Source organism: Cricetulus griseus, assembly GCF_003668045.3.
Source record: "Cricetulus griseus strain 17A/GY chromosome 1 unlocalized genomic scaffold, alternate assembly CriGri-PICRH-1.0 chr1_0, whole genome shotgun sequence".
In the NCBI taxonomy this organism is placed as follows: Eukaryota; Metazoa; Chordata; class Mammalia; order Rodentia; family Cricetidae; genus Cricetulus; species Cricetulus griseus.
In genome coordinates, this window is record NW_023276806.1 from 93,007,218 (window position 1) to 93,023,516 (window position 16,299).

Consider the following 16,299-nt stretch of genomic DNA (forward strand, 5'->3'; position numbering starts at 1 on the left):
AGGTTTCCTTCTTTTTTAAATATTTATTTTTATTTTAAATGTATGAACATTTGGCCTGCATGTATATCTGTGTATGCCTGGTGCCTATGGAGGCCAGGGAAACCTTCAGAACCCCTGGAACTGGAGTTATAGCCATGGCTGCATGTGGGTGCTGGGACTCAAACTTGGATCCTCTGGAAGAACAGCCAGTGTCCTTATCTGAGCAGCCATCTCTCTAGCCCCTACAAATTTCTTAATTTTCTGGACTTAGTTTCTTCATTTATAAAATAGACAATATAGTAACATCCACTTCATGGTTTTGTTGTAAGTATAATACATCCTGTAAATTTGTAATAAAGAACATCTTAACTTGAAGGCAAAAAAATTTTAAAATGTCTTTATTTATTTATATAGGAAATACTGTTATCTATTAAAAACAAATGTCTGTCAATTTGTTAAGCTTTTCTGAAAAACAATCATCTCTCTTTATCACATACTGACATGATACAGGGTGCAGACGTAAAAGTCAACTTAATAGACATCATTAAATAATCACACATATGCAGCCTTGGATAAATGGTTAAAAATACAGACTGATGTGAAAAGTGGGCATGTGGAGACTCCATGAACACTATGGGACTAACAGATTTGCTTAGACTGGTTCCGGCCAACAAATTTGCTTTCTGTGGATCTTCAAATTCCCAATTCCAAATCTTCAAGCTCTCGGAGAAGGGCGGTCTCTTTTTGAATTTTCTCCAACTAAAAACATTTCAAACAATAAAGTTATTAAATAGAAAATAATTATTGGATCTATAACCTAACAGTATAAAGGACAAAACTTAGAGATGGAATATTCTTATACTTTATCAGATCCACTGGTAAACCCAGATTAGAAAGCAATTCTGACTTGTTTCTGTTATGAATAAGGCACAATGCATGAAGCTATCCCTTCAGTGCATTTCCTGCATCTACTTGTACTTAAAAGTACTGAAAACAGCCGGGAGGTGGTGGCACATGCCTTTAATCCCAGCACTTGGGGAGGCAGAGGCAGGTGGATCTCTGAGTTCGAGGCCAGCCTGGTCTACAGAGGGAATTCCAAGACAGGCTCTAATAATAGGCAAAGAAATCCTATCTCAGAAAAGAAAAAAAAAAAAAAAAAAAAAAAAAAAAAAAAAAAAAGGAAGGAAGGAAAGGAGGAAGGGAGGGAGGGAAAGGTGCTGGGAACAATGGGAGGAAAAAAGCAAGCAGGACAGTTCGATAGGAGGAAACCCTAACTATTGTGATTACTTTTACAGTGACAGCATTAGGATACCCTTAGGAACCATGACTCATTCACCATGATCTAGGACTGAGCTTCCCCTATCACAGACAAAACTTTTAAGGATATTAAAAAGAAAATTAAAAAGATTAAAAAGAATTTTGCAAACAGTTTCCCAGATAAGTTTTTCAATTCTGTTCTTTTTTTCCTGACTGAATGAGGAATATATAAATGAGGGTGGGGGGTGGGGGGATATAGGGGTGCTAATGACTGAGCCCAAATGGAAAGTGAAGCCTTACCTGATTTTTCTCTAGCTGTTTCCCAGAGGCTGCCTGCTCTTTCAGTTGCTCTATTGCTTTTAGTTTCTGTGAAATCAAATAAGGAGGAGAAAAAGTTACTTTCTAATGCAAATTACTTTATCAGCAACAGCCATACTACATTTCTTTCAAAGATGGTCTGTTAAAAATGCTAAAATGGGGGGGGGGGGGGGAAAAAACTGGGATTTGTACATAAGATAAGATTGTTTTAAAAATAATAAAAATAGCCAGGCGGTCGTGGTGCATGCCTTTAATCCCAGCACTAGGGAGGCAGAGGCAGTCAGATCTCTGTGAGTTCTACGCCAGCCTGGTGTACAGAGAAAATTCCAGGACAGGCAACAAAGCTACAGAGAAACCATGTCTCAAAAAAACAAAAATAAACAAACAAACAAACCAAACTAAAGCAAAACCCCACACACACAAACAAACAAAACACCACGGGATTGGAAAAAATAGGTTTTTGCAATTTTTTTTTCTTATTCTGCCTGTGGGTGTGCACACAGGCACCTAAGCTGTGGCGCACACACAGATGCAGAGTAACACTCTGTAGTCTGGTTTCCCTCTCCTTTCACCTCTCTGTGAGTTCTGAGATCAAACTTGGGTTGTCAGGCTTGCATAGCAAGTTTTATGTACAGGTGTGGATTCACAAGTACAACACAGATTTCAGCATCTACCTCAACATTCCATTGTGGCAGGGCAACATCTCCGCCTTTTGGAGAATCCTCACCCCCAGGGCTGTCCCACCTTTAGTATCTGTTCCTATGTAACTCAAAAAGAGCCACTGAAAAGCTGAGAAAAAAAGTGTTCGGGGCTGGAGATGGAGCTCAGGAAAGGAGCACTTGTTTAGTATGCATGAGCCCACAGGAATGACAACGATAAGAAGTGACTTTCCTACACAGATGTCTATCATCCCTATTACTTCAAAATTAACAATATAAGCAGTTTCAGTCACCAAAGCATTTGTGAATGGAACTTAGGACCTCCTCTAAATTATAATATTTTATGGAAGGAAAGCAACAATGAAATAAATGTTAACAAATTTTAAATCCCTGTTAATTATGTAGTTCTCATGTACAAGTCTTCTGATGTACATTTCTATTTTTCATTCAGTCTCTCACCTTCTTTAGATTCTTAATTTTTTTGTCTACTTCTGGATCACCTGAAACAGACTGGGTGATAGTGTTCCGTGGTACACTCTGTGGGATGACGGGAGTAGAAGCCGAATCACTTCTTGCTTCCTAAAGGAAAAACAAATTTAAAGATTTATTTATTCACTGTCTGTGTGTAAGACAGCTGTGTAGGTAAAGGTGCTTGCTGCCAACCTGACAACCTGAGTTCAATTCCTGGGACCCACATGGTAGAAGGAGACCTGACTCCCACAAGTGCCACAGCACATGTGTGGTCAGAGGACAACCTGCAGGAGTTGGTTCCTTCCTTCACTGTGTGGTCCCAGGGGTCAAACTTGAATCTGACCTATTAAAACACATTTCTAGAGATATGTGGATGGATGGATGGATGGATAGAGATAGATAGATAGATAGATAGATAGATAGATAGATAGATAGATACTAACTATATAGTACACACACACACACACACACACACACACACACACACACACACGTAATATACTAACTGTGAAAAGAAACAACTTCAAATTTTAGAATATAATGCAATTCTAACTTTTGATATTACATTATTGGGCCATTGAGATGGCTCAGTAAGTAAAGATCCTTGTTGCCATTGGGCAGTGGTGACACACACCTTTAATCCCAGAAGGCAGAGGCAGGTGGATCTCTGTGAGTTCAAGGCCTGCCTGGTCTACAGAGTGAGTCCCAGAACAGTCAAAACTGTTATGCAGAGAAACCTGTCTCAAAAAAGAAAAAAATTAAAATAAATAAATAAATAAATAAATAAATAAATAGTGCTAAGATGCTTGTTGCCAAGTCTGATGACCTGAAGTTGATCCCAAAGGCCCACAAGGTGGAAGGAGAACCAATCCCTTAGGTTGCCCGCTAGCCTTACTGTAGCATATTTCCTCCTAATGAAACAAGTACTCCAAGGAGGGGAGGAAGGAAACAAGTGCCTTCAGGAGAGCAAACTACACCACTCCATAGTTTGCACCAAGAGTCTGCAGTAAGAAACATGCTATACAATCCCACTGCCAACTTAGGTTTCAAGGTCAGGTCTACTTTCTTCAGAGTTTTCTTTTCATCATTTTAGACACATATATTAAAGGTTTGGTTTCCAAGGTAGTCATACTAAGAGGAGGTGGGCCTAATGGAATGTTTCATGGTATTCTGGGAATGCTCTTGGAGAGCGCAGTGGGACCCCAGCCCCTATCTCTTCCTCTCTGTGCCATGGCTCATATCAAGAGTTTTCCTCCACAACAGGTTTCCACCATGATATGTTGTATACCTCAACCCAAGAATAGGGTCAATCAATCATGGACACAATCTCAAAAACTGAATCACAAGGAGATAAAGATGCAGGCCAGAGGCAGATCACTTGCCTATTATCTGCAAAGCCCTGAATTCAGTCCCTAACACCACTAAAAGCAGACACAGTGACGCACACTTATCCTCAACAGTCAGGAGGAGAATAAAGAAGGAAGAGCATGACTTCAAGGCCAATCCTGAATTACAAGACAAAAACCTGTTACAAAACCACACAAACAAAATCCCAGTTACCCCACTGTAGTGAAAGATGTTAACAGTTACCCACTATATAGATACAGACACTAATTCATAGGGAGGCACAAAAGAAAACTACTTGGCTATGTATATCTAATTCCAACTACATTTTCTGACATCACAATCACATTTTCAGGAATATAACTGTTAAACTTAGGGATTAAAGTTAGATCAAGTAGTTTTTGGCTTGGTTTTGAAGAGCGCAGCACTCCAAATACCTGTTTTGCAGCTTTTTTAGCTTCATGCTTCCTTTGATTTTTAAGGGCTGTTTTTGATAATGGCTTGTCACTTCCTGGATGTGGTTTCATATTCTGGGGAGGTTCATCTTCATGCTAAGGAAAATGTAAAACAAGCACTTCTGAAATGGAGTCCAGGGTTTGAAAAGAATACACAATAGCAAATTAAGTACCTTTACTAGTATAGGACGATTTTATCAGAATTATTTAAGAAAACTGGAAAGGAACATTTCAAATCTCTTCCTAGAACAGAGTTAAGTAAGGGCCTCCCTATTAGCTGATATGTATCTTCTAGTTATATAAGCCCAGGTAAAATTCACTTTTGGTTTATAGAAACAGTGAAATTTGTCTCAGGAATGCTAGACATGTATGTAGTTCTTACGAAACTGAGTAAAAACTGCTTCTCTGCAGTCTTTTTGGTGTGATTAATACCATTAGGAGGCAGTGACCTCAATTGTTTTCTTCACAAGAATCAGGTGACAGCCCTTTACTGGTAAAGTCCGAAGTTGAAAGGTTAAGCATTGTTGAAACAGACTAATGGGATTTGAGAGGCTTTAGAATGTTTTAGTCAAAAAAGAAGGATGTTGTTTTCTTTTTGTGCAAGCCAGGAACAGGATAAGAAGTTTCATTCTTTGAAAGTGTTCTCTAATTCTCTGGGTACCTTATTACTAGTTTATTCAGCCCCTTTAAAAGGAACATTCCTAGCTGTCGGCTAGGGTACAGCTCCGCTTTTCTAATAACCTCAAGAACACGTAGCTCATGCTCAGATATCCTGTATTATTAATACTAACACAGAAACTCAGACCACTGATCAATGCTCTCCTGAGCTCTGAAATAGGGTTTGAAAGTACATGTAAATCTAACTAATATTCAGGAAAGGTGAGGAACTAATGGCAAGAGGACATTAAATATGTTTTTACAAAACAACAGTGTTTGTGGTAGTTTGAAGAATGGTCCCACAGGCTCATGTTTAAATGCTTAGTCATCAGGGAGTGGCACTACTTGGGAAGGACTAGGAGGAGTGGCCTTATTGGAGTAGGTGTAGCCTCGTTGAGGAAAGTGTGTTATGGAGGGGGGGAGGGAGCTTTGAGATTTCAGAAGCCTAAGCTAGGCCAAGCGTCTCTGTCTTTGTCTCTGTCTCTGTCGGCTCTCTCTTCCTGCTGCCTGTGAATCCAGATGTAGAACTTTCAGCTACTTCCAGCACCATGTCTGTCTGCACACTGACATGCTTCCTACCATGACAATAATGGACTAAACCTCTGAAACTGTAAGCAAGCCACAATTAAATGCTTTCTTGTCTCTTCACAGCAACAGAACACCAACTAAGACAGTATTTTAAAAACTGAGATAGTTTCATGCATGTATTCAGATCAATTTTGAATTGAAAAATCAGTAACTTTGGCAAACTGGACTAATGATCACCTATGGAAAATCAACTGCTGCTGAACAGCTAGCTGCTCACTGTTTCCTCCTGCTCATTAATATCATCAGCCTCAACTAATCATCATCTGAATTGAAGTCTTGGACTTATAAAGCTAATGTATCATGTTATCTTTCCCAGAAACTAAACTGTGAATCCAAACAACAGACTATTGCCACTGCTCTAAGTCACCCATCATAAATATACGGTAAGACCTTATCGCGGAAGACACTGCATACTTCGGCTGTAGGACATAAGAGAAATCAATCTCAAACTGACCAGGAAGTTTCTTCTCTGCTGCCTAGCATTCATGGTACCAGACAGTGCTATGCAGACTGCTGGGGAAGAAAAGACATCAATAGCCTTACCTAGTATGGCAAGGTACAATATTGACCCTTCCAGGCAAGATGTACCTACTGTTCCAATAGTGATTAGATTTGAGGCTTGTTCTACATGCCTCCTACTGTATATCCTAATCAAAAGTCCTGATATTATTTTGCTAAATAGCCATGTCGTTAAATTGCCTTCTAAACATTTATATTTATACCAATATACCTGAGCTGCTTTCAACAATGGTCAGAGAAATTTCCTTTTTCAGTGGTTAAAGTGCTGAGAAAGTCTTAAAGAGAAGGTACCAACCCCTATCCTATCACCAAGGCTCAGACAACACTACAGAAGAGCTGAAAAGAACAGAACGTTAAGAGCTGAAGGATGGGGAGGAGTGCTGTACAATGCTGACTTCTAGATAGGACACTGGACACTGCACTCAGGAACTCATGGCAGCTGGGGTAACCTGCGCAAGATCAAGCCAGCCAAATTCTGACATAGATTTGATAGATGATTTCTAGGCTTCAGCCCTTACTGAAGAGTTACTGGTAAGTGACAATTGTTGGGGGAAGCAGAATCATTGTTTTTAAGGATATGGCCACTGGTAGGCCTCCCATTTGCCAACAGATGGTCCCATACCCATGTACATATGAATAGTACTAAATGGACTTAGAGGGCTATTTTTTTAAAAAAAAAGACATGAATTTTAGAGGGAAATACGAGGACAGCTGGATAGGGAGATAGAGCATAGATATGATCATATTTCATTGCATGTGTGTTAAATTCAATAAAAAAAAATGTTTTTAAACTGTAAGTCCCTTTAAATTAGCTGTTTACCCAGCTTATTATATGAACTGCTCAGCATCTGCACCTTCTGTGGGCTTTAGAGAACTCTCTGGAGTACATTTTAAGTAGATACTAAGCAACTCAAGCAATGAGGGAAACGTCCACAGTTTCACAGAAAACCATTTTCCTCAGTGCTTACTTACCAGCTTAGAATTGGTGACTGGTTTATTTCTTAAGGCTGGAGGTCTGTAAGCTGTAGCAACTTTAGGTTCCTCACTAGGTACTTCACTTGGAACTGCTTGGTACATTATTGTTTTTGCTGGAAATACTCCATCCAAAAATGGCTGCCAAGAAACCTGCCATAATTCTCCATTGGATGGCACATCATACTTATGCAAGAGAGAGCCAGTATAATGCCAAATCTTATACCCATTATTAACACGTAATCTGGGAGCACATGTGGCTGTTAAAATGTGCTCACCATCTGGACACCAGGCAAAATACGTAGAATCAGAGGCCACTGGTTTAGAAATAAGTTTGTAGTTTTTAACATCCCATACTTCCATTTGTCCTCGAAGATTTCCAAATCCAGCCAGTACTAATATATGTCCATGAGGGCTATAGAAGGCTGCATTTCGAGGACCAGTTCCAAAGTCAAACACAGGATCACACTTCAGGTTGAAAACTGTTGCTTTCGCAGGCATAAAGCCATAAACAGCACAAAACTCAGTAGAACCAGAATTCCAAACAACATCATAAATTGGGCCATTTTTTGCTAGAAAAAGAATATAAGATACAAATCAACAGTAAAAAAATTATATATCTATTAGCACAAGATACAAATATATATAACTCATAAACACGTCTAACATTTTTCAAACTTCAAAATTACTTTTTCTTATGTGATATGAGTATAATCATAATCATACACATTTAAGAACTCTCAGAATTTTAGTATCTTTTAAACACATTGGTAAATGGGCTCATGAAAGCCAACATACAGTAATACTTTATTACTAGAAAAAAAAAATTTTTTAATGAGGTTTTGCTAGGACGTCCAGGCTAGTTAAATTCCTGAATCCAGATGACCCTCCTAGCTCCAAAGTGCTAGGATGCAGACTATAGGTGCAGATGACTATGTCCAGCAAGAGGGTTTTTTGTGCTTTTTTGGGAATGAATCTACACATCGCTATACAACTAAACAAATACAAACTATATAAAAACACATGCCACAAAAAGTATTAATCAAGGCAACCTATTTCATTTCTTGAATATCCTTTGAGAATATTTTCTTGAAATAATACATTTTTATGTATCCTTTAAATATATAAAAATGACAAAGTTCTAAGCTTTTGTTATTTCATTTAGTACCATATTTTGGAGGCTTTTCTACATGATCACATAAAAATCTGCCTCATCCTCTGCCTCTGAATCCATTATAAACCATCCTGATCATTTCTCCATGTGTAGACAACAAGTAAGAACACAGTTGTGAGGGTAATCATTTGGCAATGCACCCTCACAATGTTCTATGAAGTGGCTGCTCCAATTTCCATGCCTATCAACAGGTTCTAGTGGCATGGGTCTCCCTCACATTCACACTACACCATTTATTTTTACCTTTTCCAACCTATTAGGTTAAATTTATGACTTAATTTTATTTCCACTTGTTTAATTACTGTTATGTTTTAATAACTAAAAGCGATTTCATTTGTTTTCTGGTAGAATAATTTTCCTGTACTATTCCTATTTTTCTTTCCAGTTATTGAATAGGCATTTAGGTAACTTGTGAAATTAAGAAAGCTTACCCTTTCTTGTGCTCTCACCTCACAGGGATTGGGGGGCGGGCGGGCAGGCGGGCACAGCTGGGGGAGCAGTTGGGAAGTTGGGACAGGGTCTATTGTAATTCAAGCTAGCCTTGAACTCACTATGTAAGTGAAGATGGCCTTGAATCTGACCCTCCTCCATATTCTAAATATCGGGATCAATGGTATTCATTACTATCCTCAACCTTTATCAGATTAAAAAAACTTTTCTACTTAGCTAAATTAGTACATTCTTCTAACAGAAATCTATTAACTTTTTTATACATTACAAATTTATCACTCTTCCCCTTAGGATTTTTGTCTTGCTTAGAAAATGCTTTTTTCAATTCTAGGATTAGAAAAAGGTTTTCTCATACTTTCTTTTTTAGAGTTCCTTTGAGGTTATATAATAATTTTGAGGGCCAAGTGGAATATATTTTGGTAAAAATAACAAATTTATGTTCCAAATGATGAGCCAAGTTTTTAAGAACTACAAATTAAATAATCAATATTTTCTTCACTGTTTTTTGTTTTGTTTGTTCAGTTTTTGGTTTTTCAGAAAAGACAGGGTTTTTCTGTAGTCTTGGCTGTCTTAGAGCTCACTCTGTCAACCAGGCTGTCCTCTAATTCACAGAGATCTTCTTGCCTCTGCCTCCCAAATGTTGAGATTAAAGGCGTGCATCACCACGGCTTGGCTTTACTATTAAGCACTAATTTTACCACACACTAATGTCTACAAATATACAGATCTATTTCTAGATATTTTTATTTTACACATACTTTTTCATAAGCCAAATATAAATGCTCTTAATTATTATGTTTAAACATTGAGTAGTATCAAAATCTCCCATGTCTTCCTAACAGTTTTCAAAATATTCTTATGTGTTAACTTTTTATTACCAATTTCAGACCAGTTTATCTAGTTTTAAAAAGTCCCGATTGGCATTAAAATGTTAAATTTTAGATTAACTAGGAGAGAGATGCCATCATTTATAAAAGTTTATTTATTTAGTTTAGAGTTTATCTGAAGAGTTTTTAAGTTTTATTATACAGGCCCTTATAGTTTATGTTTCTTGGTATGACTTACTATGTTCAAATGGCTGTTGTTTATACTGTGATTTCATTTATACCCAGACACAAATTCAGTGTCATCCTTCTTTAGATCTGTTGTTGATATTTCAGGTCTCTGTTTAACTTTTTATTTCAAGAGGAAGATAGGGCTCTTTGGAGGGGAAAGTAGGAAATATTTCCTCTTCTGACACATTCAATTCAAAGTAATTAGGGAACTGATAGAAGTTAAAAACTATTATTTTGGGCTGGAGAATTGACTCAGCGGTTATGAGCCACTTGTTCTCTTGTGGAGAACCAGAGTTCAATTCCAGCACCCAGTGGTAGCTCATAACCAAATTAACTCCAGTTGCAGGGGATCCAGTGCCCTCTTCTGACCTTCTTGGGCAACAGGTATGCACACAGTATACACACATATGTAGCCAAAACACTCAGACACATAAAATAATAAAATAAAATGTCTAAAAAAATGTTTAAGTAAAGTAATAATTGCTCTCTGGTTACTTTAGCTTATCCAAGTGAGAGTGAATTGGTACCATTGTTGGACTTTATTCTCATTTCTGCAGCTATTACTAAAGTTATTACATCTACTTGCTGGATTAGTAAGTGCTCAAAGAGCTGCTATAGACCACATTAACCAGAGGTTCTACTACTCAAGTGCTGGCATACTGTTAGCAAACTAACTGGAGTCTGTCAAAGTCAGGCTTCCTTAAGGATGACTTCAAGTTTCTCAACAAAGAGGAATTTTATCAGAAATACCATCATGGTATTTGGGTTTACCCACAATGATGATGGAATTAAAACGAACCGTGTAGACTCAGGGTCCCTGTTGTGTTGTGTAATCCTGTTGCTGCTTGCTGCAGACCCTGTCTTCCACACTTAGCAGAATGAATCACAGGTCAGACTCTGTCAGACACTCGAGGTTCCAGAGGGTAACTGGGCCTACTGTGCTGAAACCAGAGTTGGCTACTGGTAGGGATAGTACTGAGTTATTTTTGTGGCTTATTTCTTTCCTTTTCCTCTTCATTTTGATGGATACAATCTCAAGGTGCCAAAGAGGCACCCAGATAGGTACAAACAGAACCCTTATAGGGGCCTAAGGTCAGCAAGGTTTACTTCCAACAACTTCTCAGTCCACAGGGATGTCTTTGAAAGGGCCAGGTCTGCTTTAGTTTATTTTGTTTCCTACCCCCTCCTCTTAAAAAATTGGTTTCATGGTGAAAGGCAGAAACAGCACTGTGTGTCCAGCCTGCCCAGAGTGACCTGCTGCATATCTACAGTGACTGGTCACTGTCTGATCCCAACCAGCCCTGGCTTCCCTTGACACAATAAAGTTAGGGACTTTAAACACTTGTTCTGCAGACATGAGCTCTGCAGACATGCCCCTGCCTCTTCCTAATATTAAAAGGCTCATTTAGCCTGGTGGGGGGGAAAAAATTTAGACTGTGCTAGTCATATGTCTTTAATCGCAGCACTCTCAGAAGGCAGAGGCAAGCAGATCTCTGTGAGTTCAAGGCCAGCCTGGAGGAGTTCCACAACAGCTAATAAGTTACACAGAGAAGCCATGTCTCAAAAAACAAAAACAAACAAACAAAAATGAATTTAAGTTGTATTACTTTTATACCTTTATGGCATTTGTGTGTGTGTGTGTGTGTGTGTGTGTGTGTGTTTACTCTCATTAATTTTAACCACAGGAAAACTGTTAGGGTGTATGGGTACTCACGTAATTGTACTACAGCACTTTCTCCATTTGTTGCAATGTAGTGCAGTGTTTGTTCTCCATAGTAGGAAGCTCCTGTCTTGTCAACATCTGTACTAGCTATTACAAGCACAGCAGTAGCTGTAACAGTGAAACAGTATTCAATTAGATTCAAAATCCAAGTTAAAAATCATCTATATATTCCTTTCTTTATATATATATATATATACACACACACACACACACATATGAATGTCAAAATTAATATTTGGTAACAAAATGAAAAATTATTTACCATACCTTTTTTATTCCACAGCATTGTAACCTTATCAGCTTTAAAGAAGCTTTTATTGGCCAGTGCTGCCTGAGGTCCAGCAAAGTTGGGGTACTGATATAATCTAACAAATGAAGGTGCACCTTTACTTCCTGGGACATAGACTGCCACCTAAGATACACATGCATAAATTAGTACTTAATTCCTATGAGCATAAAAACTGAGATGGATGTTCTTAGAATTACTTTTAAAAGAGAAAAGACTTAAGCTCCATATAAATAAATAAAAACAGGAATTACCTTATAAGGTTGGCTTCCAGGTGATAAATTAAAGTCATTAACTTTTTGCAAATGTAACTTATTTGCAATTGTGTCTAAAATGAGAGGAAATGGATTAGAGATTGATGTGTTTTACATCAAACTCTGAATTCATTATAAAAGGTTATTGTAACTACAAACTGTTCATTGTAGTTTCATGGAGATGAAGCAGAGCAATCCAGTAGAAAAGGCATGGGTGGGAGCCAGCCAGAACCAGGCTTGCATTACATTAAGCCATTGACTAGGTGTATAAACTTGGGCAAGTAATAAGATGATTCTAATTATACCACCTATTTCCCAGGGATTGATTTAAAAAAAAAAAAAAAAAAACCACAATGCCAAGCACATGGTATATGCTCCAATAAATGCCAATCTTTGTATTAAAGAATTCATAGAACCCATTAGATGGGAAAGATGGTCTCAGCTTGCTAGTATAAAATGTGCATATAGAAATTCTATGATAAATAATAAGAGCGCTGATACTGATTACCCTATCTTAAGCAATGAGAATCCATATTAATATGTAATTGTATAACCCTAGTTGATGGGATAAATAAATCAATAGTATTAAGAATGACCCTGACCCTATAATGCCACTGAAAAAAGAAAACTATGTATTAGATTAGGGCTAGCTTATGGTTGAGCACTTGGCTACCATGTATGAAAACCTGGAAAAGAATCTTAGCACTGAAGACAAACAAAAAACATTTGAAAACTGTATTTAAAGTAAGTAAAGTTCTTTAGTTTTTCCATACTAAAATTGTTGTTTTCGAAGAAGTGAACTTCATTGTTAACATTCCGTGCACAAATAATTTCATCATCTGACCAGGAAGGACACCTACATCAAAAGAAAGAGAATTGGGAAAAGGTAAAACCATGTTAAAGCTATGTGGGTGTATAAGATAAAACACATTATGTCTGTACCAACAGTTTAATACTCTTATTAAATGGTATATCTTTAAAAATATATTGTTCCCTTTTTTAAAAAAACTAAAAGAGAAAATATTATACTGTAAAACCCTTAAGTATCAGAATTTTAGAATAATTTATCTTCAAAGTAAATGCTAGAGAAACAAATATATAAATGACATTAGCAATAATGTGAAAATATAATTTTCTGGAGTGGAGAGATAACTCAACAGGCTGAAGAGATAGCTCAACATTTAAGAGCACTTGTTGTTGTAGACAACCAGGGCTCATTTTCTAGCACCCACTCAGTAGTTCATCATCATCTATAACTCTAGTTCCAGAAGATCTGATGTCTTCTGACCTCCAAGTCCACTAGGCATACATAAGGTGCACAAACATACATGCAGGCAAAACATTTTTAAATCTAAAATTTTTCAAAGATAGTACTTTATTTACCAGTTTTGCATTTTTTTCTGTATGAAAGATTTCAAACATGTCCCAGTTTTCACGTCGTAAAGCTGTAGGTTGGGTACCCCAGCTGTACCATCTTTAGAAGCTGCAATAAAAACATTTTTATAGTGATTGTCTTCTAACACTTATAAGATTTCATTCTCACAAAAATCTTGAATAGGATTAAGAATTTAAATAAAAGAATTGTCTAAAATCAACTTTCCTTCCTATTTTAATTATGGAATTAATCACTTATTGCTAAAACCAAGACAAAATGACAGCTGTTTGAGTTAAAGCCCACCTCTGAAATGACAGCTTGTAAGTTTTAAGAATACTTGAGGGATTTCTTATTAATTCTGACTTATATTACTGTCAAAGGGATTGAGTCATGAAGGTTTATACCTATCATCTATGATTCTCGATTTCCCTTCACTTTACTAGAAAAACAAAATTCATTAGTGTCTAACCCTCTTGAAAGAATAAAACCCTGAGGTTTATAACTTTAAAGTGATCATCACTTATTTATTTAAAAAGAATGTCATTGTTAGAGAATGTTTCCCCCTTCCTTCCTTCCTTCCTTCCTTCTTCTTTTTTTTAATGAGACAGGGTCATATATATCCTAGACTAACCTCAAATTCCTGTGTAGCTGAGAGTGACCTTGAACTAAAGGTTCTCTGAGTACTGGAATTACAGGCCTGTGATACCTCACCCAGTTTATGTAGTGTAGGGATCAAACCCAGGCCTTATGAATGTTGGTAAGCACTCTAATAACTGGTTACATCAAGCCTCTAATGGAATGTTCTCAAAACAGCCTTTATACCACTTTCTTACGTCTGTATGGATAAAGCATGGCTATATGACAGCTCATATGTCATTACCATTAGATGGCTTTAAATATGTCAAATAGGGCACTGTTTCTATGCTTTTCATTTTTGGAGACAAGGTCTCCTAGCTATACTCATCTCCAACTCATCATCCTCCTGTCTCAGTCTCCCCAAAGTACTGGAATCACAGGCACTTACACTCCGCACTCTGTCATAACACTTCTTCCATATTATATATCTACTTTTGCTTATAGTGATTATTTTAAATGTTGATTAAATCATTACTATTCCAGATCTCTGGAGATCTTTTCTAGCCAGCAGTTAGTTACTTTCTAAATTTTCTTTTGCAGCTTTTGTTCTCCTTTATCTCATAACGTATATTTTTACTTTACTTCTTGAGGTATGTTATTTGCAGTCAACCATGACCCAAAAAATATTAAAAGTAAAATTCCAGAAATAACTCATTAATTTTAAATTGCGTACCATCTTGATAAAATCCTGAGCCATTCCATTCTAACTGGAACACAAGTCTTTCTTTTTAATGAATCATCTTTTGAAAAGAATTTTATTTATTGTTTACTTGTTTATTTATTTATTTATTTTGAGACAAAGTCTCACTATGTATTTCTGGCTGTTCTGCAATACACTTTGTAGACCAGGCTAGCATGATTCACACAGATGCACCTGCCTCATTAATCATCTTTGTGGCCAGTGTATCCATCCATACTACATACATATTCTTCTACCCACCCAGTAGCCTTTTTGCTTATTATATTTACTGGCAGAGGACACAGTGCCTGCAAGTAACCTTTATTTTACTTAATGAGTAGGAACACAAAAGTAGTGACACTAGCAATTTGGATAAGAGAAGCTACAAAGAGCTTCCTTAAAGTGAAAAGGTGAAAGTTCTTATTTCATATAAGAAAAGGCTGCATGATTATAGATGTTAAGATTGGCAATGAGAATGAATCTTCTATCCATGAAATTATGCACAAATTTTTGTTACTTTTTCTGTGAACCCCTAACAGTTAAAAGTTACAGTCACAGTAAAGAACTTGGTTAAGATGAAAAAGGCTGGTGCATGAAAAAGTTGGTAGAGTGCTTGCCTAGCGTGCATGAAGCCCTGGGTTTGATCTCCAACCCCACGTGGATGGAGCATGGTAGTATACACCTAAAACCTCAGCATCCAGGTAGTATAGACAGCAGACCAGAAGTTCAAGGTCATCCATGGCTACAGAGTTTGAGGGCAGCCCGAGCTACTTGATACTGAGACCACTTAAAGGATGTGGCTTATTTGCAGTCTCAGTCATGCACTAAGATTATATTCCCTGCAGATGGTGGGGGGTGAGAGGTGGGGTGCCTGCCTGACCTTAAGTTACCATCTTACAAGGTTATAAACCTAACTTTTTCCCACCAAATGTAATTGGTCCTGTTAAGAATACTTTTATAAGGGGAAAATACTTACTAGTGTAAGGCTGCCACGTTGCCAGGACAGTGTTATTTGGCGAGAATTCAAGGCAAACTGCTTTTGGGACATCGAAGGAGTGCAGTAGTCCTTTGTTAGTGACATTGAGTATATTTACTCTGGTTTCAAAAGAAATTACTTCAGCAAAAAATACCATTTTATAACAGCCAGCACTAACCAAAACATTCATACCTCTTTTCAAATATAGAATACTTCAAATGGTTTACTTTTTATAAAAACTACTTTTCAGGCAGTTCCAAAAAACATCAAGGAAACACTTTTAACTTTAAAAAAATGTAAATTTTACCACAAAAGTATTGAGAAATAGTGGAGAATTAGCAGAAAGACCCAGAAGTGATATGACTTCCAACTGAGTGAGCACATGGCTAGGCTGCAGGGAGGGTCATCAAGTCAGAGGGAAAGCAGGCAGAAGGGAGAAGCACTTTTTAAATTTGAATAAAAAGAAACCAAA

At 37.3% G+C, this 16,299-nt stretch overlaps 1 protein-coding gene across 4 annotated transcripts in view; it reads right to left on the reverse strand.

The window, feature by feature from the left end:
- Positions 1 to 349: 349 nt before the first annotated feature.
- Eif2a (eukaryotic translation initiation factor 2A) overlaps positions 350 to 16,299 on the reverse strand; it is a 29,882-nt gene continuing 13,932 nt past the window's right edge. For 2 of the 4 annotated variants that reach the window (XM_027391653.2, XM_027391654.1), the window contains exons 4-14: positions 15,828 to 15,946; positions 13,545 to 13,644; positions 12,935 to 13,017; positions 12,162 to 12,235; positions 11,889 to 12,033; positions 11,613 to 11,729; positions 7,220 to 7,791; positions 4,466 to 4,579; positions 2,673 to 2,792; positions 1,537 to 1,602; positions 350 to 738 (exon numbers count right to left, since the gene is read on the reverse strand). In XM_027391653.2, coding sequence (XP_027247454.1) covers positions 673 to 738; positions 1,537 to 1,602; positions 2,673 to 2,792; positions 4,466 to 4,579; positions 7,220 to 7,791; positions 11,613 to 11,729; positions 11,889 to 12,033; positions 12,162 to 12,235; positions 12,935 to 13,017; positions 13,545 to 13,644; positions 15,828 to 15,946 — 1,576 coding nt within the window. In that variant the 3' untranslated portion in view covers positions 350 to 672. The remainder of the gene's footprint in view (positions 739 to 1,536; positions 1,603 to 2,672; positions 2,793 to 4,465; positions 4,580 to 7,219; positions 7,792 to 11,612; positions 11,730 to 11,888; positions 12,034 to 12,161; positions 12,236 to 12,934; positions 13,018 to 13,544; positions 13,645 to 15,827; positions 15,947 to 16,299) is intronic. The other 2 variants (XM_027391655.2, XM_027391656.2) reach the window with 1 other exon arrangement.